The following is a 27,865-nucleotide window of genomic DNA, read 5'->3' as shown; positions in this document are numbered from 1 at the left end:
GGGCAATTTCCCCGACCTCTCAGTCCTCAGTTTCCCTTACAGATGCAAAATAAGGGAAGCAAGACCCTGACCAGGCTGCCATCCAGACTGGATGACTTAATACTTGAACCTGCAGGCCAATGCCTAGCATGTAACAGAACTAGATAAGTAATCTTTAAAGAATAAGGTAGGGGCCGGGGATGTGACTCAGTAGGCACAGGAATCCTAGAGCCCATCCTAAGCACCTCATAAACTGAGCACAAGGTGAGTGCCCGTGAGTCCAGCAGTCTGGAGGCAGCGGCGGGAGGATCAGAAGTTCTAAGTTTAGTAGGAGTGAAAGGGGAACAATACAGGGTAATGGGGGTGATTATGATAAAAAAATACATTATATATACATATATATATATATGAATGAAAATGCCATAATGAAACCAATTGTTGTATATGATTAATATAAGTTGAGAAGAAAATGAGAAGAGTGTTTAGTGTTCTTGCAAAGGACCTGGGCTTGGTTCCTGGGACCCACATGGTAACTCACAACTGCCTGTCACTCACCCCAGCTCCAGGGGATCTGATGGCCTCTCCTGACCTCCATGAGTTTCTCTGGGCACATAAACTCACACAAGTGCACTTATATACAAATAAGAAACACACAAACAAATCAATCCTTAAAAGAAATTTGAAATCATCCTCAGCTACATGTCAAATTCAAGGCCAGTCTAGAATATTTGAGACCTAGTCTCAAGTGAGAGGAGACTCAATTTATACAGGATGATTAAGGAAAGCATCTGAGAGAGAGAGAGAGAGAGAGAGAGAGAGAGAGAGAGAGAGAGAGAGAGAGAGAGAGAGAGAGAAGAGAGAAATTTAAAAGAGACCTAAAGCGTGATATGTATTAAAAAATACATGTGAATTTTAAGTGTAAAAATGAAGCCTCTTTCTTGTATTTTGGTGTTGGGGTCCAAGGGCCCTTCAGTGAGTCACAGTGCCTCACTCACCTGCTTAGAGCCCTACTTCTGACCTCCGAGGTGCAGCCCGCAGCCTTGGCTCGTTCCCTGGAAGGCCACTGTCCCTCACACTGCTGTGACACACCACTAGCTGTAGTCACCTGCAGCTGCTTGGTGTGAAGACAAGACACAGAGAGGAGGCACCCTAGGGGCCTTTCCACCCCCCGGACTCTCCCTGCAGAACACTGGGGGCATCTCGGGTCTTCCTGGCAGAGTCCAGTGAGCCTGGCTCTGCCTTGCCCCCACCCATTCCCATCCTGTGATTCCCCAAGCTGCTGCAGCACCCCCTCTCTCCAAGTAACACCCTGGGCCTCACCCCAGGACCCCTCTACTGCTATTGCCTAGGAGCGATTCTGTTTGTCCCCAAGTGATCACTAGAAATATTCCTTAGACTGTCCCTAGGCTATACATCTATATAATAAGGCTTTCTCCAGATAACCCGGATCAAACAGTAGAAAAGCAAGCAGTCACCTACCCACCCATGCACACAGGCAGACTTGGAGACCCACCCACGAAGGAAGGCTTTGGGGAAGGACAATACCTAAGAGGTAGCAAAGGCTGTGGGCTCTTTAAAAACTTAGCTTGTAGGAGACAAAGGACACTTTGCTTATCAACTGCATCACTTCTAGGGTAGCAGAGCATATAAGAATGTGAGGTTATGGCTGGGCGTTGGTGGCGCACACCTTTAATCCCAGCACTCGGGAGGCAGAGCCAGGCGGATCTCTGTGAGTTCGAGGCCAGCCTGGGCTACCAAGTGAGTTCCAGGAAAGGTGCAAAGCTACACAGAGAAACCCTGTCTCGAAAACCAAAAAAAAAAAAAAAAAAAAAAATGTGAGGCTAAGCTCGGACCTCTCAGAGTAAAGTACAGAACCCCTTTGTGGGAAGAAAAACTCGGCAGGACTCCTACTCGGTGTGCTCTTGATCTGGGGCTACGCACCCTTCTGTGGAAGTATACTGTTTTCAAACAACTCATCTGGGGGCCACACTGGCCAGCCTCCACCTGCAGAGCGAGCAGAATCCATAGCACCCGGCGGCACACGGAGCTCAAGCTTTCTTCTTGCTTCTAGGGGTCCCAAAGCTCCGCCCTCTGTGTTCCGTCCACCCCTTCTGCCCTGTCAAGACTCCTGCTCCTGCAAGGAAGTCCCCTCAGGCCTGGGAGGGATAATGCTCCTGAGCAGCTGAGCTGGCGTGGCTTCCCAGCATAGTCCAGTTTCATCACCAGTAGGAGGGACACAACTACCTGCCTGCCCTGGGCCGCAAGCCTCACCTTCAGGTGCCACCAAGTGAGGCTACAGAAGGACTACAGCTTAGGGGGGTGGGGGCGGGGTGCCAGGATCTGAAAGAGGGATCCCCGAATCAATGGGGGTAAGTAGACAGGCCTGGGTGAGCAGGCCCATGGCCCTGGCAAATGTGAGAAGACCAATTCTTCGTCTACGGGGTAGAGCTTTGAAATACATATGTGCTTTCCGGTCTATGGACGTGCGGAAGTGGGGGAATTATGAACAGCAAGATCAGAGTTGGCTCCAGCCACTGGCAGCCACGCCTGTCTGAAACTCAGGCAGATCACACTAAGTGGTGCACCCAGAGCATCCTCAACAAGAGGCAGGGCTCTGCAGGCCGATGCAGGGAGGAGCCCTGTGAGCATGTATTTAACGTGAGAGCAGTTCTGGGCCTCAAGTCTTCTTCTGGTGGGTGAGAGCTGAACTTGGCAGCCCAAGGCTTTTATTACCCTCTAAATTCCTCTTCTGATGGGTTTGGTGGATCCATCCACGAAGCACAGCGGATCCCACACACAGACCCCTAACTCCATGTTTGAAAGCCAGATCCTAGCAATAGAGATAGGGAGAAAGCACTCCACGCCTGGGCTGTTCTTACAGGAGAAAATGGGATTCAGGGAGGTGACAGGCCAGGGACATAGCTGATACTTAGGCAGTCACTGCATGCAGCCACCCTGTCATTAAGCCGTTAGGTGACCTTAGGCAAATCTCTCCGTGCCTCAGTTCCTCTGACTCTGAAACGAAGTAAAAAAATAACCTGTCGTTCCTAATCTGTCATCAGGATAAAAATAAGACCATAGATGTGAAAGTGTGATGAAGAGAGGCCAGAGGCACTATTCAAATCTCAGACTATTATTATCCTGACGAATCTCATGAATAACAGCAACATCAGAATGTCTAATTTTTGCTACTTGGCAAGCAGAATGGTCTCCGGTTCAGGGGTGTTGGGGGACACAGAGTCAAGAAACCTGTGAAAGCAGGCCTGTTCCCAGCTGAAGGCTGAGCTGGCTCACAGGTTTGTGCCGATCCTCCTCTGATGGGTGATAAGGATTGAAGGAGAGGCTGGCTCCAGCCTCTCTACCCTCTCACCAGGCACTGCGCACCCCTAGAGAGGCGTACCCTCCCCTGGTGAAGCCCAAGCCTGATCTAGCCCGTGACTGGAGCCCTTTTAGGGACCAGAGGAAGAGAGCCACAGACATGTGCAATGACCCTTCTGTGCTGCTTTCTCTCACAAGAGACAGACAGACAGACAGACAGACACACACACACACACAGACACACACACAGACACCCAGACACACACCCCTCTGTTCTACCTCTTTAGGTGACAAGTTGGATAAAGGCTAGATCCCGGGCTTTCTCTCTCGTTCAGTCTCTCCCAACTGGCCTCCTATTTTGGCCTCGGGAGCCTCCACCACCCACCCACACACAGACACAGCCTGTGAAGCCAGGGAGCCGGAGCAGCCTCCCCACCCGCTGCCTGGACATCGGGAGGAGGCTGCCATCAGGAGCCCGTACTCTTCCTCAGCACCCCACCCCAGCCCCACCCCAGCCCCACCCACGCCCACCCCAGCCCCCAGGTGGTGACCTGGCTCATACATCCACTCCCCAGCCTGCACCCCCGGTGTGTCCAGGACATCGTTCCTCCTGCCAGACTCTTCCCCAACAGGCTCAAAGAGGTCCAGCCTGAGGTAAGAGTGCCTGGGAAGCTGCAGCTTGTCTAAGCTGGAGGACTCACAAGGAGCCCAGAATTTTGGTCAGCAGGTAAGTGTGACCAGGGGGAAGAAATGAGAGCAGGTGAAGGACACAGTCTGCCTCATCGCCGGGTTGGTTTCACCCTGGGCAAAGGGCTGAGACGCACTGGCATGGCCCCGACGGGAACACTCACTGGCAATGGGCTTAGGAGACAAGAACGCTTTAGGGACTCGTGACTCACTGAGGCTTGGGCCTGGACTCACGATTGCTCAGCTCTGGACGCTTCCCTCAGGTCCCCCCTCCCTGCCCACAGGCCACGGAACTGGTTTGGTCATTCCACCAGTGGATTCCATCCTGAAAGCTGTCTCAGATTCTACTCCAGGAGATGCAGCTGGTTCTCCAGGTCACAGACACAGGACTGTGACAGTCACTCTGGAGGAGGCAAGACATGTGCCTTGTTCATCACCAACAGCCATACGTCACACACACCCACCTCACAGATGGGCAAGTGGAGGCAAAGAGTGCACCTTGGCATGCTCAGGCTCCTTAGAGCAATATCCCCGTGCTGACGGCCTCCTTGCCGACAGCTTGGATCTCTCCTGGGAGCAGCCGACAGGGGCCTCTGTAACCTGGGGCTGAGGAGTCTGGCAGTGTGGAGGCAGGGGGAGGGTGTCAAGTCTGAGCTGGCTGCTACACCTGCAGGACAAGCACAGGGCTGCCCCAGCTGCCTCTGGCCCTTCTGCTCCGAGATACCTCCTCCAGACACCTGAGAGTGCTGCTGCTGCCCTGGAGTTACCCAAGGTCATGGTGGAGGCTGTGGGTTTTCTCTCAGATCAGAAAACACGTCTAGAGCTGCCGGGCTCCCAACAAGGAGAGCAGAGAGGGTAGCATCCTGGCATGGGGTTTCCAGGCATGAAACGCTGCCCAGGCAGGTGCTGAAGAGGCAAGGAAGCGGGGTGGGGGGGGGGGGGGGGTGTCCTTAACCGCCACAGAACGTGCGCCTGTGGGGGTGGGGGTGGGGGCGGGGAACTCAACTCGTAACCCAGGTTAAGTTTGTATTTTCCAGGACATCAGTTATGCCTCCATGTCCTCTGCCCATATCTCTTCGCTCACTCCCTTGAGGCCTCTGCTCGGCACACACACACCACCCACCAGGATCAAGGGCAGATGGGAAGAGCTGAAGGTTTCCAGAGTGCCCGGAACAGCACCGTAGCCCATCTGGGCATCAGTCAGCTTTCCTGGAGCCCAGCTCAAGGTGGCGGGGCAGCTTTCTGCACCCAGAGAGCAACCTCCTCCATCACCGGCTTGCCCTGCCACACACCCAGGCTGTAGAACACACACACATCTTTGTTAATTTATGGGAACAATACAGCTCCTCAGGGACCCACCACTCTAGGCAACCACCCTGCCTACACCCAGCTGTTTATCTCAGAAGTGTGGAGAGAAAAGCAGAACTCCCCACCCTCTCCCGGGCAAGGTCCCACCCAGTGCACACCCATCATACAGATGTGAGCTCTCTGACCCCTGTGGAAAACAAGCGCGGGCCCTGGCGACCACTGGGCGGCACAGTTGTACATACAGCCTGGTGGGAGAGCTCTCTATGGAACCACAGAGTCCTGCACCTCCCAGCTCTCCTACCCACGCCAGGGCCTCAGTGGCCCCTCTTCCTTGGCCTTGTGGCCAGCTCGGTTCCACATCAAAGATCTCCTTCGCCGACGGTCATCACGGGACAGCTGCCTCTACACTGCCCACTCCAGGGCCTTGAGTCCGATCCATGGAGAGCCCTGCCCAGCTGTGGCTGGCCTCTGGACCTCTCGGGGGGCCCCACAGGCTCTGGCTTTCTCTGAGAGACGTGCCTGCTCCGCCCAGTCCCTCCTCACGGCTCCAGCTCCCGGGAGAGGCGGGACAGTTCCCGCTGGTTGTCGATGACCTTCAGCTGCTGGACATAAGCCCAGGTGCTGGCTGGACTCCGGGTGCTCAGGGACTGCTCAGAGCCTGGAGGAAAGGAGAGCCATCAGGGGGGTACCACGGCCACTTCAGCAAACCCACCCTTGCCCTCTCCAGGGAGCAGCCTCGGCTCTGCATCGCTTAACACGAGCCCCTCCCCCATGGCTGTCCTTGTATCTCCACCAGATGCGGGAGGGCAGTGATTGCAAAGTCTGAAGAAAGAAGACAGCCCCCCCCCCCCCCCCGAGATCTCAGCAGAGTACCCCTTCTCTAGTTCAAAAGGAACTAAAACAGGCTGGGTGTGGGGGTGCATGTTTATAATCCCGGGAGCTTCAGAAGCTGAGGCAGGAGGATGGAAAGTTCCAGGCCCTGTTTAAAAACAATATCAACAAAAAATGGCCAAGCATAGTGGTGCATGCCTTTCTTCCAGAACCCAGGAGGCAGAGGCAAGGTGATCTTTATGAGTTTGAAGCCAGCCTGGGCTACATAGCAAGTTCCAGGCCAGCAAAGATTTTGGCTCAAAAAAGCCCCAAAACAAACAAACAAACAAAGTCTAGGGGGATAGTTCAGGGTGTGAACTGCTTGTCTTGGTAGCATGAAGACCCGAGGCCAAACTGGAGAACCAGCAAGTGCCTAGGATTCCCACACTGGTGAGGTAGAAGCAAGAAGATCTCTGAGGCCAACCAGCCAGCCTAGACTACTTGGTAAGTCCCAGGCCAATGACAGAGCTTGTCTCACAAAAAAGAGAGGGTGGGTGCCTGAGGAACACCACCCAAGGCTGGCCTCTCACCACAACATACGTGTGTCCACATATACATACATGTGTGCATCCATCCCTACACACCTGTACATGTGCATACGGACATAAATAAAATAAAAATAAAACCTGAAAAATGTTTATTGTACTATGTATGAAGCATGTGGGTATGAGATAAGGCTATTTAAAAAACAACGACAACAACAAAAACCACAGGATACGGCACAAGCTTGGAATCCCAGGCTTAGGCTATGAGGTAAGACTGTCTCAAGTATCAATCAGTCGATCAATAAACAAAATATAAAGTAAAAGACAGAGTGAGTAATTCAAAATCCACCCTAGTGGCAGCTGTGGGGGTCGAGGCAGTGGGCAGTGGAGAACCAAGTTATCATCTGTGTTCTCCTACGTGGCCTGAGCCAAAGGCTCCATTTATTATCAGCACGAATGCATCTGTGAACACAGGATGGGCATCGTGATACCAACCCCATGTTAGGACTATTCCCTAACCACACGGAACTCATATCAGATAAACACGGAGGCTGGAGTTGGCACCCAAGCTCCACCTCCGTCACTGACTTCCTCTTGGGCTAGCAGTGGCATCTGTGCCCCACAGGTAACAACGGACTGTACCTAAGTCCCTGGCTGGGCCGACTACTGCCAGTAGCCCTGTTCCATCACTTACATGTGGAGATCCTCGACGCCTGACTGTCCTCGTGGATGTGGGAAACTCGGCTTCTGAGCGGTGACAGAGGCACTGGGCAGGGTGAAAGGGGCGAGTCAGGGAGATGGCCACGCTGAGCCTCCCTGGGAGCACCGAGGGACTCCTACCCAGGGGGACCACCTCTTACCTGTGCTGTGACTCCGGCACTGGTGGAGCATCCGGACGGCTCTGGCCATCATTCGCTGTGGGCAATACAAAGACATGAGACCCGGCCTGTGAGCCCAGAGCCCGGCCTGTGAGCCCAGAGCCCGGCCTGTGAGCCCAGAGCCCGGCCTGTGAGCCCGGAGCCCGGCCTGTGAGCCCAGAGCCTGGCTGCGATTGGTGTTGCTTTCATCAGCTGTGAACTGGACAGAACTTTGAGTCTTCAAGTCTCCTCGATCTCCAAGATCAAGGTGGATCTCTGTGAGTTCGAGGCCAGTGGCTTCCAAAGCACGGCATACCAGACCACCCGTGTGTCCAGAGACGTCGGTCATCTATTTAATTAATCCATGTTCTCACCTGTTGTGCATTTCTAGTTTGCGTATAGCTTTATGATCGCATGTCGATGATGTGATTTTTCTATGTAATTTATAAGCAAATGTACACTTGGGGAGATCTGTAATAGAGCATGGGTCACTGGCATAGATGTTCATCTGTGGTCTGAAAAGGACTGCCACACAGTTAGGGTCTCAATAAACGAGGACTCTGGCCAGCGGTGACTCACCAGGTAACCACCAGAGGGCAGTGTTCCCCAGAGCCGAGCACACAGGTGTGCTCCAGTTTCTGCTCGCTCCTGAAGGGAGGGGACTTTCTGCCTCACCACCCCTGCCACAGGTCCCTGGGGACCCCAGTTCCTGACTGCTGGGCTCTGGCCATCAGGCCCAGGCTACACTATTCAAGGATAACAGTGGCTTTTTTTTTTTTAACAGCCAGGACTTTTTTTCTTTTTTTAAGATTTATTTATTTATTATGCATACATCATATGGTTGCTGGGACTTGAACTCATGACCTCTGGAAGAGCAGTCAGTGCTCTTAACCTCTGAGCCATCTCTCCAGCCCCAACAGTGGCTTTTTAACATACCAAATTCTCCGAAAGCAGGTCCTGATAAGTTAGATGGTAGTCTAGGCAGAGATGCTCTAGACTCTGGGCTACCTGCCTTATGGGTGGGTGTCTGTAGATTAACAGCTACAGCAATCTCTCATAATAGTACAGGAATGATGCTCACTGGACAGACAAGGCAATGGAGGCTCAGAGAGGCCCAGGGTCCCTCAGCTGGGTAGAGGTTAAATTGGAATCCTCACATAGCTCTGGGAGTCCAATCTATGTGGTTACCGTCCGGCTGATCTGTGGTAGTTTCTATAGTAATCCTAGCACCTAACACATTGCTGCTATACAGATGACCCTCAAAAACGTTTGCTGTGGGAGCCGGGCAGCGGTGACGCATGCCTTTAAACCCAGCACTCGGGAGGCAGAGCCAGGCGGATCTCTGTGAGTTCGAGGCCAGCCTGGTCTATAGAGATTCAGGACAGGCGACAAAACTACACAGAGAAACCTTGTCTCGGGGGGAAAAAAGTTTGCTGTGGGGGCTGAAGAGGAGGCTCAGTGGTTAAACACACTGGTTACTCTTCCAGAGGACCTGGGTTCGATTCCCAGCACCCACTTGGTGGCTCACACTGTCCATACCTCCAGTGTCAGGAGATCCAAACCCTCTTCTGACTTTCATGGGACTCAAACACATGTATGGTGGTGCACAGACCATACATTTGAGGCAAAACACCCATACATACAGAATAAAAATAAAATTATAAAAAAGAAACCAATTTTAAAAATGTTTGCTGTGTTGGTTAGTTCGTCACCTTGACACAAGCTAGGTTCATCTTGGAAGAGGGAACCTCCTTTGAGAATATGCCCCTGTCAGACTGGCCTGGAGCAAGTCTGAGAGGGCATTTTCTTGATTAATGATTGATCTGGGAGGACCCAGCCCTCTCTGAGCAGTGCTACCCTGGGCAGGTGGTCCTGGGTTCTGTAAGAAAGCAGGCAGGCTAAGCAAGGCATGGGGAGCAAGCCAGTGAGCAGCACCCCTCCGTGGCCTCTTCTTTGGTTCCTGCCTTAAGTCTCTTCCCCGACTTCCCTTCACAATGGGCTGTTAAGCTATAAGATGAAATGTACATTTGCCTCCCTGGATTTCTGTTGATCATGCTCTTTATCACAAAAAAAAACAAAAACAAAAACAAAAACAGAAAGCAAAGTAGGAAATCTGCGGAATGACTTAATGAATGAGGGCTCCCTAAAACCAAAGGCTAGACACATGCTGACTGACACCGTTAGCTCGGGGAATACGCCGAATTCTCTTGAGCTCTGGTCTCCACGGTTGAAAAACAGAGTAAAATTTCCTCTTGAGAGCTCATGACGAGGAATAAATGAGTACACGAGACAACACACATCAGACACCAGCTTAACTCTTTCCTCCTTTAGTTCTCTCAAAGCTCCAAGCGGCACAGCATCTCATCATCTGCGCTTTCCAGGTGATGAGCTCAGAGAGCTCACGCAACCCTGCCCGGGGACTCACAGCCAGTGAGAGAACCGGCTGGGCCTTGAGCATTGCTCCTGGAGCAGCCGGAGGAGATGTGGTCATCCTATCCCCTACACACACACACACACACACACACACACACACACACACACACACACACACACACGGTCTGAATTCAAGGGTGCGGGCGTAGAGCTGAGGGCGCCCTCTCAGGGCGAGAGTCGATCCAGAGACGCAACTCACCGCCTGCGGAATTGACCTTCACCAGCACCTGCCCCTTGGTCCAGTGGTCCTCGTGGGCCAGGGCCGCCATCACTTCTCTCACGGAGGCGGTCACAGGCAGCTGCAGGGTCAGCACCGTGTGGTCGGGTCTGCAGATGTCGTAGGGGACTGGAGAGGAGGAAGGGCTGAGCTGGAAGCCAGGACCCGGGTCTCCCCACCCCATAAGGAGCAGGACCGTAGATCAGCAGTAGAATTCCCACAGGCCAGAAAAGGGGGTGTAAGGAGAAGTCTACTAGGCCAGTGGGAAGGCCCTGTGGGGAGCCCTGGGGCTAGGGAAGGAGCACAGGGGGCCCACCCACCCGCTTGGTGGCTATAACAAAGGCCCTCAGGACGACCTTATCCTCCCCTGGCCCAGGGCAGCAACAGCCGGGCAAGGGAGACGGAGTCCGAAATGCTGATGGCGGCAGTTTGCTCAGTCACCCACCTTTGTCCCCGACTCGGATGGCACCGGTGCTGCTTGGGAGGGGTTCCTCCTGGCCAGGAAGCCAAACAGGTGTGTTCCGGGCCTGAGAGGGAAAAGGATCAGGCTCCGGAATCCAGAGACAACATTCAGGGAAGGGACAGGAAGGGCCTTTGTCACCGCCAGCAGGGACCCCAGAGCATCAAGGGGCTTTGCTGGAATCCAGGGAGGGCAGGGAGCCAGGAGACACAGAGGTCAACTGCAGGCCAGTCATCTACTGGGGGTAAGGGGGGGGGTGTTCAGCCACCTCCATAAACAGGGCCAGAGCTGTTCTGGGATAAAAATGCCTGGGCCCAGTTTCTCCTCTCCTTCCCTCAGCATTTGCTACAAAGTGGGCATTGTTCTGGGCACCAAAATAGTCACAGCAGTTCTTGCAGGAAAGTATTTTTAATCCTCAATTTTATGGGTGTGATAAACGAGGCTCAGAGAAGTTAAGGAATGTGCCAAAGGCCACACAGCAACCGCTACAGAGCTAGAAATGTGCTGTGCTCTTGCTCTGTGCCCTTGTCCCTCAAGAACTGCCCGACAGAGCGGGCAGGGATAGCCTCCGTGATGGGCAATCCTACCATGAGCTCATCCAGCCTCAACACTCTCTCCAAATCTGATACTTTCTAGATGCCTCTAAATGGAGCCGGTCCCCTGCTCCCTGCCCCTTCCTAGACAGCTTCCTCAGAGTCCCCACGAGTGTCACGGACAAGGCTCAAAACGCTACCACCTGCGCTGGGTTCCCCAGGACCCTGGCCTTAAAGTTACATCCCCATCCCTGACTCATTGCCCCTGACTTCTTGCACCCAGGGGTCCCCTCATTCTGCCTTCACTGCTTTTTTCTTTCTGCTGCTCCGGGCTCAGGCTCCTCCTCACTCCCCAGAGCTTGTCTGTTCCTTCTGGGTTCTTCATGTCAATGGGTCCCGGTGCCCTCTCTCCCACCCAGGGGGATCTCTTAACTGCTACAATAGTTCACTGCCTCTAAACTCACCCCACCCCACCCCTCAGGTGCAGCCCACTCACTTCCTCCAACCCACCTGAGCAGAGCCACACTGAGCCAGGGACAGAGTCATCACTGTCCCTTCCAACCTCTCAATGGTTCATAGCTGGGACCCTGGGAGGAGACACTCTGGCCCCTGTCACCCCCTCTCGCCCCCTCTCCTCCTCCAGTGCTGCCCTGGGGCCCTCTTTGTAGCTCAGCTCAGCTCAGCTCCCGGGACACTTCTCGAAGCCCTCATGGTAAGTCAGTAAGTAGGCTCTTCTCCTCAGGCCTTCTCAGGCTCCGCCAACTTCACACACTGGGACTTCACACACTGGGAGACTATTTCACAGCTCTGGCCCACTAGTGACTGTGAACCCACAGGCCACATCACCCAGCTCGTAGCTCTCGAACAGGACCTGCACTGATGCACCCGTCACGGGTCAAGGACCCTCTGGGTGTGGAGGCAGGAGGGGCAGAGGGAAGAAGCTGAGCCAGGCAGAGGGAGAAACAAGAGTCAGGGCAGGCACCTTGGTCTGAGGAGATGCATTCCCACAGCCGTTCTCCAACCTGCAGAGAGGAGGGAGAGAGAGGGGGTGAGAGGGTCACTGAGAACCGCTGCAGGCAGGACACCTCTCAGGGTCAGTGGCCACAGCGGTCTGGGTCCCATCTTGCCCTCCCCAGAAGCTCCAAGGGATGTGGTGAGGCGTGTACACAGGGCAGGGGGCAAGGTGCGCCTAAGACCTGGGTTGGCTTCTGTGATTTCCGGAGACCAGGAGGGAGTGTGGGGGGGGAGCAGGAGGGAGACCCGGGCTCCGGGGCTCTGAATGAGCTCTTGCCCTTGCACCCCAGCTGCCCCCCATAGATGTCTGGGGAAGCAAGGTAAAGTCGAAGGAGTTGATGGGCAGGGCGGCTGGAAAGCGGCACCGTAGTCCATAGCAACCGGTCAAACGGAAGACGTGAGAATGCGGAGGCAGTCAACGTATAGCATGAGCACATGAATGACTGCAGCGTGTGTGGAGACAGAGTGGGAGCTGACAAGAACGCCTGGCATAGGGCAAGCGGCCTAGACTAAAAGCCCTGGATGGCCCTGTGCCAGCCGCTCAGCCGGTGCGGCACAAAGGGGACAGACGAACTGCAGTCAGAGGGTCACCTGTGGTGCCGCCGCCTCTCCGGCCACTGTTCTCTCAGCAAGTTGCTAAGTCGGGCATCCCTGCTCACCAGGTCTGAGAGCTTCTGTGGAGGGCTGAGAGTTAGCCCCTGGGCTGGCAGGCTGGCTGGCTGGCTGCTGCTGTATCTTCACGGGCACCCCAGCCAGCCCAGCTGCATTCCCAGGTACCTGGAGGAAGCTGGTGGCCACCGGGTCTGAGTGGAGCATGGGGCCGTACAGGGCCACCCACCGGCTGACCAGCCGCAGAATCTGCTGCCTCTTGTTACAGACGTAGCTGCTCCGGTCCTGCTCGCTGCCTCCAGCGGGCTCTGCTGGCTCCACGTGGAAGGTGGGCACCGGTCAAGGGAACTACAGCAAGCCACCGAGGCCGCCCGCCACACCTGAGCCGAGGAGGGGCAGGGCCCGGCTGGACCAGGCATGTGCAGGGCACCAGGAAAGGGTCACAGCAGTCGCTTTGGTAGGGACTCCTTCCCTCACCTCCACACGCCAGCCCATCCCCTACCCACATCACCCCGGGGCTCGAAGGATATTGGTGCAGGAGGGCAGTGAAGAGCTGGGTGCTGGGCATGAAGACACTGTGGGTCAGCAGGAAGTCACTGAGGAACGTCTCTGTTGGGCAGGGTTAGGGAGGGGAAGGGACTTCAGAAGCCATGCTATATGAGCAGCTGGAGCACATGTCCCCAAGTGCCGCACAAGCCAGCAAAAGAATGCCCAGCCCCTATGACAGTGTCCTCCACCTAGGCCAAGAGCACTTCCTGCCAACTGCCTGTATGGACCAATCCAGCCCCCGATGAGGTCAGGCCACAATGACCTCCTGATGACTCAGAGAACAGGTAGTGTCTTCTGACCTGTTGGGTCATGAGCACTGGAATCTGGTCGCATGGCTTCCAACAGGAGTTCTAGGATCTTCTCTGGGGTGCCAGACATTACTGTATACCTGGAGGAAAAACCAGTCCATCTATAGCACGTGCCCTTCCATCATAACTCCACACAGACATCAATAATTGATCCCATCATGCCTCCTGATATGCCCGCCCTACCGATACATCCTCCCAGCCCCTCCATGCCTCCCACCCCCAGAGGGCCAGAGGACAGGAACATGGCGTGGGAAAGGAGCAAAGGCTGGAAGTGGGAGAGGTATGTAAGTGTGGAGCTGTGTAGGGAGAGAAACGGAGGGCTTGTTACCGGTTCCTGCCTGGGGTTGGGGGGCGGGAAGGGCCGGTGCCCTGAGAGCTCCTCTCCAGAACCAACACCACTTTGCCATGTTCTTCCAGCCTCATGGTTTTTGCTTCCACATCCTGGAGAAGGGGCCACACGGGCGCTCGATGCCCTAAGCTCCTCTAGACTTTCTGTACCAGTTCCCTTCCAAACCCTGAGCCCTACAGGCTCCTAAGGACCCTCGGCGCCTCTCTAGACCCACCTTTACCAGACTTCCCGGCCTCAGCCCCTCCAGAGACCCCAACCCCACCCTCTGCCACCCACCAGTCCCTGGTCTCTCCCACCAAACTGAGGGTGTCCACTCCCAGCCAGACCCCAAGTCTGCTTACACCAGTCTCAGACACCAATGACTCTACCCCCCACCACACCACGTCCTCATCACCCCCACCCCACCCCCACCCCCGCCACTCTATGGCACCTTGATGATGCGGTTGAAGTCCTGCTTGTCCACACGCAGAAAGTGACAGTTATTTTCTCTGAGGATGATGGTGGCTGCCCGAGGCGCATCGTTCACCAGAGCCAGCTGTCCAAAGTCATCTCCCTCGTGCAACGTGGTCACCAGCCCCTGAAGCCAGGACTCAGTCACAACCTACCCTTACCACCAGCCCTTGCTGGGACAGACTCAGACACGTGTGTGGCATCGGCGGCCTTGGGACTATCCAAAGGAATGTCCATGGGGACATGAATCGGAGAGCATTGACACTCCAGGGGACCGTGGCGGGCTGGAGGGAGAACTCACCTTGCCGTGAGTCACCACATTGACAGATCCCTTCCAGATAATGTACCACGAGGTGCCTTTGTCCCCCTGGCTAAACACTGACAGAAGCATGGATCAGATATGTCCTCTCTGGTCACCCACCACTGCCCTGTGGCTCCTGACCCTGTGGCCGACCCGACTTACACACAGTCCCGGCCTTGCTGTGTGGTTCAAAGAGCAGAACAGCCGCTAATTCCCGCTTCACCTAGGGGTGGAAAGAGGAATGTCAATAGCGTCGACCTGGGGGAAGAGAAAGACAAGCCCAGAGGGTAAATCCAGGGACAAAGCACCGGAGGATACAGCCATGGCCAGGCTGGCTGGACTCGGAATGTGGCAGAGACCAAGTAAGGGAAAGAAATGGCCAAGAGAGGTGGGAAAATATTTAGTCTGAGGGCTAACGGTGAGAATTAGGTAGAAAGCCTGGAGAGGTGGCTCAGTGGTTAAGAGCACTGGCTGCTCTTCCAGAGGACCCGTGTTCGATTCCCAGTATCCACATGGCCGCTCACAACCATCTGTAACCAGTCAGCTCCAGGGGAGCCAAGGCCCTTTTCTAGACTCCACAGGCACCAGGCATGCATGTTGTATACAGACGTAACATGTGGGCAAAACATCCATACAAATAAAACAACAAAATAAAATTTTAAACCATAATTTAAAAAAAAAAAGAAAAAGAAAAGGAAGCCAGGCTGTGTGGCTCACACCTGTTATCCCAGCACTCTGTGAGTTCGAGGCCAGCCTGTTCTACAAGTTCCAGGACAGCCAGGGCTGTTACACAGTGAAACCCTGTCTCAAATGCACCCCACCCTCCCAAAAAAGGAATTTAAAAAAGAAATTAGATGGAAATCTTCACGCCACAGACAAAGGGGGGGGGACCCACTCTCCCCACTCCCAGCCCCCATTTAGCAGCAGCAGCTCCAGGGCTCCTGGAGGAAGCGGCCTAGCTGAAGGGCAAGCCTGCTTGCTGTGTGTACTGACGGAGTTGGAGAGGTGGGCCACCGCCTTGATGTGCAGCAGCTCCTCGAAGATGAGGTCCAGTTCTTCATCTGTTCGCTGACCTGGGCTGCAGGAGCAGAGGGAGCCCTGAGAACTGGGGCCAAAGCCAGAGAGGAGCCACCCTGCCTGCCCGCCCGCCTGCCTGCCAGGCCTGGGGCCAGATGGCGACTCCACAACTATCAGTCAATCCACTGTTAATAACAGGCTTTGTGGGTGAGCCCCGGGTACCAGGCACCATGCTGAGCACCTTTCATGCATTATTTCATTCCATGCTCACAACTATGACGTGGGCATATTATCTTCCCTCGACAGAAGAGGAAGCTAGCTGAAGAGGCCCAAGGTCACCCAGTGAGTAGCTGGTTGGGCTAGAAGGTGAACCCTGACCTGCCTCTGTCCAAAATTCACATCCTTTGCCAGTGGGGAGGGTCTTCAGACCCTCTGGCCCAACACCCTCAGGAATAGAAGGAGAAATGGTCTGGGATGTGGGGGCTGAGATCACATGACAAGTCCAAGGTCGACGGAGAGCTGAGCTGGGTTTCTAGCCCTGCCTAGGTCCCTTCCTCCAAATGACTCTGGGAGCCTCTGAGGTCTAACTGGAGGCTGTGTGAGCGTGGGGGCAGAGGGCAGGACTCTCCACTCACGGCTTCCGGAGCGCCACAGTGAGTAAGGCATCGGGCCCTCGCTGCGAGAGCAGGGCTGTTGCCTCAACAAGCTCCTCTTCCACATCCTGAGTTCCCGCGGGCTCTGGCTCTGGTCCAGGGAACCTGTAGAATTGGGCATCTCGGTCCTGGAAGGTCCAGTCATGTTTTACTGGGGAGCCAAGGCCCAGGCATGGCAGAGAAGAGAAAATTAGGACAGGTATCAGACTTCCTACCAACACCGTCCACAATGCCTTAAGCCCCTCCATAGCTCCCAACGGAGTCCAGTCCTCAGGCCAGCCCTCCCCCTACCCCCACCCAGTCCTAGTGCCCAACCTGAGCTCGGCTCACCATGGCAAAGGGCACCCTCATCCAGCAACACCTGGCAGATGCCCACAGCTTGGCTCCGTGAATGGACGCCAAGCCCCAGAGCCAAGATCCCATCCACCAGCTCCCGGCCAGAGCAGCATTGTCTGTGGGAAATGGAAGGAGGCCAGAGAATCAAAGTGGAGGGTGAGGGGGATCTCAATCCAAAGTCACCATCCGGGCCCAATCCCAGTTCTTCCCCCACAAAGCAGGGCTGGGCCCCAGTGCCTGGAGGAGAGCAGGGAAGGAAAGCCGACCCCCACTGCCGCTCACCGCTCACCGATAGAGTCGGAGATGGTATTTTCTGTCTCGGATGAGGGTCGGGTAGGTGGCCAGGAGATGGCGGTGCAGGAGTTTCCCTGCCTTGAGCACACGCTCTGTGGTGGCCTGGGATGAAGCGAGGGAGGTCAGGGTAAACTGAGGCCTGCAGCCTGCAGCCCACTCCCAGCCCTGCTTTCCGCTGCTCATACCTGCTCCAGGCTCACACTGAAGTCCAGCGACTCCTCACTGTTGGTAAGTGGTGTCTGAGGGCAGGAGGGAGAATTTGCCGATCAGCGGAAGGCCTTCACGCGCAGTGTGGGACCCTTCCCTGGCCTACTCACTACTGCCCCTGCCCAGGTCTCGGCCCCAATGCAGCCTTGCAGCCTTTCTGCCATACATAAACACGTGTTGCTCGCCCTGTGTGCAAGACACCACCTGTTCCCCATGACGCTGCCCCTCTCAGAAGATAACTTTTTCCCACACCGGTGTGTTGCAGGTGAGGCCCCCAAGATCCACGCCGCTCACCCAGCGGGGTCCCCACATGCTCAGGCTACCAAGCACACAGGCCCTGTGTGGGGTTGGTTGGAGTGGAGCTGGAGGAAGTGGGAAGACATGATACAAGATGCATGAGAGGCCAGGGCACGGACATCTTGGGAGGCCCGGGAACACCAGCTCCCAGCTGGGACTGCAGGCTTGACCCCAAGCTCAGGTCTGTGCCCAAGCACAGGGCCCTCTGTAAGGCTGGGGCTCAGTTAATGAAAACACTAACCCTGGAGCCAGGCTCTGTACTAATGGTGTGACCCTGAACAAAATCTCTATGTATGAAATCTCTGAGGTGCGAACCAAAGCAACTCATGGAAGGCCCCCAGGAGCCGACACAGATCGCATGTTTAACCATTGCCAGGCGTACGGCTGTACATACGTCAGCTTTGGTTATTCAGTGAGGCACAGCAGGGACGGACTGCGGCTGGGAGGCTTGTTTCTACGAGATTCTGCAAGCCACAGCCCCGTAAGGGTGGGTAAGGCCTTGGCAGCCCATAAGACTGGTTTACCATAGACACATTGGTTAACAAGGCTCTTGGGAGCAATGTCACTACCAAGGACTCCAGGACACCTGTGCCCTGGCATATCAACCACAAAGGCCCCCTCACAACCCTCTTTTCCAACCGTCTGAAAACGGAGAGTTTATGAACAGCTCTGGGTAGGCTGCCCTGATCTCTACCAGCCCTCCCCCAAAGCACCCTTGACAGCTCACAGAGCATATCCACCTCCCTGATAGCACCCCATCCTAGGTGCGGCAGGCAGACCAGAGACTGTCTGTTTCCTTGTGACTTACAGGGAAACAAGTCTTGAGGTGAATTCAAGTACCCCACGTGAGGCCGCCACGCACGCGCAGGACTGCCAGCCAGCCTTGGCTAACCCGGAGCTCCCACCCAGATGATCTCCCTTACCAGTCCCATTCCACCCACCACACCTGCCTGCCCTCAAGGACCTGGGAAAGCATTGGCTGGGGAGCTGGCATCCAAGTCCTCTCCCCGAGCCTGGCAGGTCTTAGGCACAAGCATTTTGTCACTAGACCCCGGCAGAGGTTGAGAGGTCTGGCATGGGTGCCTAGCCCAGCATTCGGCGGAAGTCACTAGGTGTCCCAAGGGTATCCCTGCCCGGGTCATCGGGCCTAAGCCGGTGCCAGACACACAGCCCTAGAGACTTAAGGACAGGAAATGAGGAGGAGGAGGAGCCAGGAAGGGAGGAAGGGCAGGAATGCTATCCAGCCAGGCCCTGTGTTGGAACAAACAGTGCCCGAGTGCTAATGACTTCTTGTTATTCATGTCAAAATGCCCGAGTCTCTAGTTCCTGCCCCAGCTCCCATTGGTGCCCACAGTCCAGGCTCTAGCGTGAACTCTGTTATTACTGTTGTTAGATTTGTGTGTGTATGTGCACACACACGCGTGTGCTCACATGTGTGTGCTCATAGAAGTCAGAAGAAGGTGTTGGATTCCCTGGAACTGGAGTTACAGGAGTTGTGAGCTGCCTGACATGTTACCAGGGACCAAACTCAGGGCCTCTGCAAGATCAGCAAATGCTCTTATCCACAGAGCCATCTCCGAAGCTTTGTTTGATGTTTTGTTTTGGAGGCAAGGTCACTTGCCGTCCAGGCTGAAGTCACTAAGCAGCTGAGGATGACCTTGAACATCTGATCATCTTGCCTCACTTCCTCGGTGCTAGGACGTGGGGAATTGTCTCCTCACAGGGCTCCATGCCTGCTAAGCAAACGCTCTGCCCATCGAGCTGCATCCCTAGCCCACCCTTCCTGGAATTATCCTGACCTCAGAGGCCACATGACCAAGCTGGTCACTTCCTGCCCTACCCCAAGGGATGGGCATGGGAGTCGGAGAGCAGCAGCTTGAGAACGCAACCATAAGGCATTTGATCTCGCTGGAGAGAGCTGAAGCCCTGAGCGTCAAACTCACCGCCTAGGGTCACACAGTTGCCCAGAAAGGGAAGAGTCTAGGTGTTGTCGCCGTGCGAAGCAGGTGTTTGTATTCCATTTCACAGCCAGAGAAAGGTTACATAAGCCACCCTAACAGGTGGCAAACAGCGTTCACACCAGAGCCTGCCTGACTCCCCAGCCCATGCTTGCTTTCGGCAGCAACCCTCCCTCTCCCGTGAGCTGCACCACCCCTGTCCTCCCTCAGGGCAGGTCACAGCCCCAGAAAGAGCAGAGGCATTCCGCCCTCGGGAACATTCTGTAGGCAGAGCAAGGGGCGCGCTTGTTACCACAGCCTTCCGGTGCCCCTACAATGCTCCTGCGGATGGGGACCTTGGGAATGGGCAGGGAGGGGACCGTTAATGAGCAGCGCGGCAGGGGGCACCTGTGTGGCCTCCGGAGCCAGATGCCTGGGTTCAAATGCTGCTTTTGGAATGGTGGCCAGGGGGTGCGTGACCTTATGCCGACTTAAGCTCTCTATGGACCAGCTTCTTGTCTGGGAAGGGGAAACCTACCCCAGAGAGTTATTATCGTATTATTGAAAGAGGCTAATAATCTCAAGGCCATGGAATGGTGCCTGCCTCACAGAAACTGTTTGGCAAACGTTAATGCCGTAGTCCAGCTTTCTCACTTATGTGTTCCCGCCGCCTTGACGGACGGGCTGTGGCTGGCCCTGGTCTTGATCTCATGACCCTTGAGTATCATTTTGAGGTTCTCAGTTGGAAAGTAAATGGCTGGTGTGGGTCAAGTGATGACCTACCAACCAACGCTTCTCAGCTGAGGGCAGGGAGGATTGGAGGTGGGAAGGGGCTGCTGACAGTAGTCTGATGGCCTGCCCCACCCCTTCCTTCCCTGTCACTGAGAATCGGAGCTTGGCTGGAAGGACAGTCAGTCAGGGAGCCAGACCTCGTGGAGACCCACCAGACCAGTTCCTTCGGTCCCCGCTAAGGTCCTAGGCCAGGGTGTGCATGGAGCAGGGACACAGAGGGGGTCAAAGCTATTCTGCAGGTAGATCTTGGGTACGAAGCCCAGCTCGGCCACTCACTCGGCAGCTGGGCAGCCCTTTGCCTGCTGCGTGACCTCTCTGTGCGTCCCTTTTCACATCTGTAAGATGAAACCACTGGCATTGATCCCACCAGGCTGCTGAGTGTATTTAATGAGACCAAGATGTAGCTGGTACAGGGCACGGGACACAAGGAGTGTGACTCTTAGCCACCGTCATTATTTGGATGGATTTGTTCTGGGGATAAAGCTACGTCCCCCGTCCCCCCCCCAAATTGTCATACGAATAGAATCATTCCAAGCTTTCCTGAGTCTGGGGGGCTCACCCAAGGTCACGCTCTTTCTCCTGCTCTCTCATATAATACAAGACTTCATCTCTCCCTCATGTTTTTCAGAAGTGTTTGTCACCCCGCGCTGTATCAACACGGCTGTAGTTGGTAAGTCCTTTCTGCATCTAATTGAGAGCTGCCCCCCCACCCCCTCCACCCCCACCCCCCGCTGTGTGTACCCGGCTTTCATCCCCTCTTGTCCTGGTCTCTGATGAACTCAACTTCAGAAAGTTGAAACCCACTTTCTCCTGGGCTTTCTAAAGAGGTGGGTGTAGCCTGAACAGCCCAGCCCTGTCTTCCTGGGCTCTGGGCTCACCTTCTTCACCCTGGACACGCTCACACCCTGCTGGGGCTTGTTCCCTTACGGGAACACTTCATGAGCCAAAGGAGCCTTAAGAGAGTCAAGAGGTGCAGCCTCGAAGGAGGCCAGAGAGCTCCTAAACTCAGGCAAAGGTCGACTGGTCCCACCTCGCTCCACCCCTCAGGGATGAGCATGATAGAGAGTTGGGGAACCATGGTCTCTAGCCCTAGAAACCTAAACACTTTAGTTATCAGCCCTCCCCCCTCGCCCCCATGAATGGCAGAGGTGGGCCTTGTCTCTGGACCTTTGACCCTGTTTACATTCCAGCAGCCCCCACTTTCATGTTTCCAGCTTCCCATGCAAGCTTCTCCTTCCTTTCTGAAGTCTTGGGGGAGTTAGGAGACTGGCCGGCGACTTCCTCCACCCTCTCCCTGGCTTTGGATCCCAGGAGATTCCCCAGTGACCTCATTGTCCTGGTAACTGACCTTCCCCACCTCCTACCTAGCTTCTCCAAGCTGGGAAGGGGACAGGAAACGCACAAGTAATTATAGCCTGAAGGGGAAGGCCGGAGGGAGGGTTGCAGGCGACTAGAAACCAGCAGGAACTACCACTGTGGCCCAGAGCCTGCGTGGGGAGGTGGGGTAGAGGCAGCCCCCCAACACACACACACACACACACACACACACTATTAGAAAAAACCCAGGGAGAGAAAGGCAAGTACGGAGTCAACTCCAGTGCAGAGGGGCTCCTCCCCTAGACCCACCTGGGGCTCCCTCAACCCAGCCCCCTTTATTCGAAATGGAAACAGTGTTTGGACGAGGTAGGAAAAGGAGGTGATGGTTTTGCTACTCAAAGGGACTTGCTGGTGAGAGAGGACCCTTTCCCAGTTTGTAACCCATTCCTGCTTTCTCTCAAGCCTTCACTAAGTTCAGTACCCTCTGCCCCCTACACACACACCACACACACACACACCACACACACACACCACACACACACACACACACACACCACACACCACACACACACACCACACACACACACCACACACACACACACACACACCACACACACACACACACACACACACCACACACACGGATATACACAGCATACAGATAGGACCGTCAAGCCTGGTGGCTGGGAAGAGAGAAGAGACTACCTCTCAAGACTGGCTCCTACCACCCCACCCCACCCCACCCCACCCCATCCCACTAGCCCCTCTCCTCCCCATCCCCTTCCTTAGGCAGTCATTAGCCACTCCGAACCCTCTTCAGTCCCCGTGGTGGCCCGGTGCCAGGCTTTATCCACACAAATGCCTCACCCCAGGAGAGAGGGAGAAAAGAAACAGATTCAGTCCAGTTCAATTGTTCACTAAAGGAGACCGTTGCCACGGTGATGTGTCAAGAACAGTAACCAAGCTAATTTTACCCCCACTTGACCTGGCCGCCCATCTCCCGCTGCCACCCAGAGAGAACTCACAACACCTAAGTCAACGCCTGGCACACGGAGGCGACGGATAAACGATAAAGCCCTACTGGGGGGTACAGCCCAGCACACCTCACACACGGGGCACCCTACCCACAGACACACAGGCTCCAGTTCCGTGATCAGCCACACACACGGCCACCAAGCGGCCCTGCCTTCTTCTAAGTACCCAAACGTTTTCCTCTGCACGCCGGCAGCAAGCTGGCGGGCCCCCCAGCACGGCAGCCCAGCCCAGCCCTGGTTCAGCCTGGCCGCTGGAGGGTACTCACCCAGCGAAGTCCCTGGATGCAGCTGGGCCGCCTGTGCTCGAACACCAGCTGGTAGGAGCAGCGCCGCGGACGGTGCATTCTCTTCAGCACCATATCGAGCAGCGTGCCCTCGGGGACCACGTCAGGGAGACTTCCCACCGGCGGCGTCCCCACCGCCGGACTCTCCACCACAGCCGGGCCCACCTGCCAGTGGTTCTCACCTGGCCAGCTGACCTGCGAGGTGAGGAGAAAAGTCGACAGCCGGTCATCCGGCTGGAGGAGCCGAACCTCCACCCTGCCAAGCCCAGGCTTAGCGTCCTCTGGACTTGGACTGCTCAGGCGGAGGTGCGGCAGAGCCTGCCAGGAGCCGGGGGAGGGACAGGAAGACCTGCCCCGGGTCCTGCTGGCTTGGCGCACCTAGGGGTCTCCAGCTGGCTCACAAAGACGGGGCCCTTCTCAGTCTCGCTGGAATTCTGCCCCGCCTCGCTGCCCGCGTCCTGCAGGCATGGCCACCTCTCCCGGCTTGAGAGGCTGGATGCACACCAGCCAGCTCCCCAGAAGCAGCTTCGCCTCAAACTCTCCTCCCCGCCACCCTCTCCCACCCAAACTCCCCCACGTGTCGGCTTCCTCTCCCGCCCTTTCCAGCAGCTTTCCTTGGCCCTAACCCCGGCCCCACCTTACCCACCTTCATGTTTCTTCTCCAGCTCACACAGCGGTGCACGCTCTTAGCAAGAGGCTGGAGGATCCCTGGCGCGCTCCAGCACAGCTCTGCCCCGGGAATCCTGGAGGGGTGTGGGTGCCAGCGACACCCGGGCCAGTTCCCAGCAGGACAGGTCGTCCGGAGTAGCAAGACGCCGGGCTAGGCAGAGGGGCTCGCCCTGGGTGAGTAGAGGGCTGGGGGGTGGGGTGGGGGGCGTGGGGGAACCCCCACCCCTCCCCAAAGACTAAGAGCGTCGAGCCTCCGCCTCCGTCCCAGATGTAAGAGCCAGCTGGCACAGGGCGTTCAAGCGAAGCTGCAGCTGGCACTGATCCGGGCGGGAGCTGTCACACCCCCTGCGCTGCCCGCCCCTTCCCCTCCCCGGGACAAGCCGAGGGGGCGGGGAACAGGCACCGGCTTTACGGTAGGGGTGGACATCGGGGAAGGGGCCGGACCCACAGCTGATGGAGTCCCTACCTGGGACTGCGTCAGTGGGTTCAGGGCTCCGGACCCGAAGCCCCAGCGGGTAGGAAGTGCCTTCGGGTGGAAGCCCCTGTCGCAGCCCCGGTGCGGGGTTAGGGGCCCGTGAAGGCTGCACCCGCCGCCACGTGGCCAGGAGGAGAAATGCAAACAAGGAAACTAGGGAAGGGGGAGGGAGTGAGTCATGGCCGCCCCACCCGAGAGGGAAATCCGGGCTGGGGCTGCTTCCTGGCCAGGGGCGTCCGGCCTCCCGTTTGGATTCAGGGTCTCCGGCAGCTCGGGGTTGGAACTAGGCAGCCTTCCTGTGGGGAATCCCGCTGCCTGGCTTCCCACCTCTGCCCTCTCGATCTTGCGGCTTGGGAAGTTGAGGCTGGAGGGGAGCGACCGCATTCCAGATGGAGAGAGGGTCGCGTGGATGCGTGGATTGGCCAGGCTTTGGATTTGTGGCAGGCTGGACTTCAGAGGGCCACGCCTCTCACCCCCTAGTGCTCCCCTATGCCGGGCTAGGTAAAGGCAGAGGCCCCCACACCCCCTGGGTCTCACTTCCACCGACACACAGATGGCGGGCACTTCGCCTCACTCACGCCTGCTTCCGAGTGGACAGAGAATGTGACCTGGGACAGCGATTTCCGTGACGCCTGGTAATTGCTCAGGACATTAATGAGGGTTTAGCAGAAGGCACAGGTCCCGCCCCCAGCGTTCTAGAACTCTCCCTCGCCCCTTCTCTTCTCCTTCCCCGCTGCCATTAAATCTGGGGGAGGGGTGGGGGCTAAATCCAGCATAGAAGCCCATTTCCACCCAGAACTGATTTCTTGATGTAAGAATTTTAATCATCATTAAAAACCTGAATTTTAGTGGGTATGTGTCTCTCAACAATTTTTCTCTCCCTGGGGCATATTAGCATGGACGTTTTAACTCCTCAGATTCTGATTCCATCTTACTGGCATGAAACAGAAAATCTGTACCTTGGACAAACATTTTCAGGTCATCTGTGGTGCCCACCCTTTGAGACACACTAGTGAAAATTTCCCTGCTCCTCTGAGCAAAGAAGGGAACCTGGGAAGGAGTCCAGCCCACAACTCAAGTTCCTAGAACTTAGAGAACGGCTTGGATACTTGGCCTAAAAGGATAGGAAATGGGTAGCATTTCAGGGAAAGAGTTGGGGTTTGGGGGGGTTCCGTGGTGCCACTCAGGATGCCTAGAAGGTCTTGCAAAAGAGTTCCCTGGAACTGACTGTGGAGTAGGAAATTCCCTCTTTCCTATTCCTGTTGCCCCACTTAGGGCAGGAGGGAAAAGACGCTGAGAGAGGAGATAGGACACTTGCTTACCTGTTGATCTAACCATGCTCCTGGCTCTGTTCCCTACCCAGTGACAATCCTATCCAGGCTGTCTGGCTCTGCTTCGCCCCCAGGATGGCCTGCGTATGCTCTCTCTGCCATATTGTCATTCTCTAGACCGCAATGCCTTGTGAGCAGGTACTAAGATGCAAGAAGGGACAGTGTGTGTGGCAGCCAGGGCCGGGCAGGGTAAATGACACTAATATTCATTATCCATCTGACAGGATTCAGAAGCACCTGAGGACAAACCTCTGGGCACCTTTGAAGGTGTCTTTAGAGAGAAGACCCACTGTGAATGAGGGCAGCACCGTCCCCGCAGACCAGGGTCCCTCCGTGAACGAAAAGGCCAAAGTGAGCTGAGCGCCACGTTCACCCTTCCTGGCTGCCAGTGCGAAGTGACCAGCTAATGCTCCTGTCACCGCGCCTTCTCCTTGGTGGCCTGGACCTTCACACTGTGATTCAAACTCTTTTTCTCATGTTGCCTTTGTTTGTCACCAGAGAAGTACTGAATACACAGGAAGCAGCCGAAGAAAGACGTTCAAATGGGCAACAATGACAATGACTGTCCCAAACTTATTGGCCCCATCCTGCCCTCATCCTCTCCGTCCTAGGAAGCCACGATGCTGGTTTTTGGGCTTACCTCGTCACTGCTGGCCAGAGCCACCCAAAGGATTAGATGTCCCTTCTTAGCGGGAGTCAGGTTTCCTGCCGCCTGCCAGTGCTGTGGGTCTTCTCGGGATTGAGGGGAGGGACCTAGCCAGTGCAATTACTGCTCATTAGATGTTCCATTGAGGTTGAGACCCACAGGGTCCAGGGATGGGGAAGGAGGTCTGAAGAAGACGCCCAGGCCAGATGGCTCATCTTGGAGGTGATCATGCCGTGTCCTGTGGCGGCATCCACCCTCCCCAGCTGTCATTACATGCCCGGCAGGTGTCTTTGACAGATAAATAATAATTAGAGTTAGCGTGTACTAGGCCCTGTTCTTAATACTTCATATACATCCACCTAATTGTCCTGTGAAATGGCATTATCATTGTCCCATTTTTCAGATGGGGAAGCTGAGGCTCCAAGATGTTAAATAATGTGCTCAAGGTCTTCCAACTGGAGAGCAGTAGGGCACTGAGTGATTCTACCCAAGGGGTCACTGAATCTGTGCAGTCCGACTTTAAAGATGAGAATGCCCTAGGCCTTCTGGCTCTGGTGCTCAGAGAGGAACAGACAGGTGATGTGAGTGAGAGGCACATCAAATCCACTTGATAACAGGCTGTCCCTTCAGTGAGCTTCAGCCTGAATACAGGTCCCCTAGGACCCTGTCTGTCTCTTGAGGTGAATGTGGTAGCTCTCCTGGGTACTGGGCATGGAGGTGGGATTGCTGAAGGAGGCTCTGAGAACCGGGCTCTGACTCGAGACTGTGTCTCTTCCCGCCAGCCCTTTTGGCTGACTTTGCACACACTGAGCCCACAGCTTCCTGGATTTGTGCTGGAGCCTCAAAACTCCACGTGTCCAGCACTCCCTTCCTGCCCCAGGGGGCTCCTCCCCCTGCTTGGGCCTCTCAGCTCTTGGAGTCCTGCCACTGTCTAAGCAAGAAACCTGTAAGGTAGCGCCCTTCTCCTCCAGCCAATCAGGCACCTGGGTGGTTGGTTCAACCAATAGCACGCCTCTCCTTTCCCCAGGGCGGCTGCTCCAGCCCAGTGGTGGTCTCAGCAGTTACTGTGGGCAGCCCACTCATCTTAGAGGTAGCTCTCGTAAATGCCATTTTCTTTCCCGTACAGCTTTTATTTGCAAGTAAGGGAAGTGGAGCACAGAGAGGTGAAGAAATGTGCCGAAGGTTACCCTGATGGCAAATTGTAGGGACACCCTTGGGTGTGTATTCAACTCCTCCCCCCCCCTCCGCCCCGGCGCGGCGCGTGCGCTTGATGGCGATGGCTACCCCTGCCTCGCCTCCCTCATCCTTGCCTCCCTCATCCTTCAGTGTCGTCCCTCAGGGTCATTAATAAAAATCTCGAATCCATTTGACATTTACCACAGTTGCCAGGAATGGTGCTGTAAGTCTGGGTAGCAGATGCCACCCCCAATCGCTGGGAACAGGCTGGTGGGCTATCCCAGTTGATAGAGCACTTGCCCAGCATGCACAGAGCTCTGGACTCCAGCCCCAGCACCGAATGCATGAGTTGTGGTACATGCCTATAATCCCAGCACTGGGGAAGTGGAGGAGGCAAGAGAATCAAGGATCCAAAGTTGTCACCAGCTACATAGCAAGTTCAAGGCCAGCCTGGACTACCAGAGACCCTGCCTCAGAGAGAGAGACAGACAGACAAAAAAAAACCCAACCAACCCAGGTTTTGGGAACATAAAGTCCAGTGGGGTTATCCTTTCATCTCCCTCCCACACTAATCTGGTCGGTCTCCCTAATCAGCATAGCATCTGGAATAAAGAATTGCTCGCTTTGCTTCGTGATTACAGATGGAGATGAAGTCAAGGGGAACCCTGGAAAC

The 27,865-nt window shown here is 55.6% G+C and overlaps 1 protein-coding gene across 1 annotated transcript; it reads right to left on the bottom strand.

Annotated features, from left to right (window-relative positions):
- Positions 1–5,290: 5,290 nt before the first annotated feature.
- Rapgef3 (Rap guanine nucleotide exchange factor 3) lies at positions 5,291–27,612 on the bottom strand. The gene is made up of 21 exons (XM_028891908.2): positions 23,542–27,612; positions 22,878–23,090; positions 17,213–17,266; positions 17,023–17,129; positions 16,728–16,849; positions 16,380–16,548; positions 15,721–15,805; positions 14,890–14,950; positions 14,728–14,804; positions 14,407–14,553; positions 13,956–14,068; positions 13,619–13,707; positions 13,301–13,379; positions 12,939–13,098; positions 12,753–12,835; positions 12,130–12,169; positions 10,600–10,681; positions 10,071–10,283; positions 7,508–7,717; positions 7,342–7,413; positions 5,291–5,950 (listed from the first exon to the last, which is right to left on the bottom strand). The coding sequence occupies exons 1-21, from the start codon at positions 23,545–23,547 to the stop codon at positions 5,832–5,834; spliced, it is 2,301 nt and encodes a 766-aa protein (XP_028747741.1). The 5' UTR covers positions 23,548–27,612; the 3' UTR covers positions 5,291–5,831.
- Positions 27,613–27,865: the final 253 nt, after the last annotated feature.

This window comes from Peromyscus leucopus, chromosome 20, assembly GCF_004664715.2.
Source record: "Peromyscus leucopus breed LL Stock chromosome 20, UCI_PerLeu_2.1, whole genome shotgun sequence".
In the NCBI taxonomy this organism is placed as follows: domain Eukaryota; kingdom Metazoa; phylum Chordata; class Mammalia; order Rodentia; family Cricetidae; genus Peromyscus; species Peromyscus leucopus.
The sequence above is the reverse complement of the archived record's forward strand: the minus strand, read 5'-3'. Positions and strand labels throughout refer to the sequence as shown.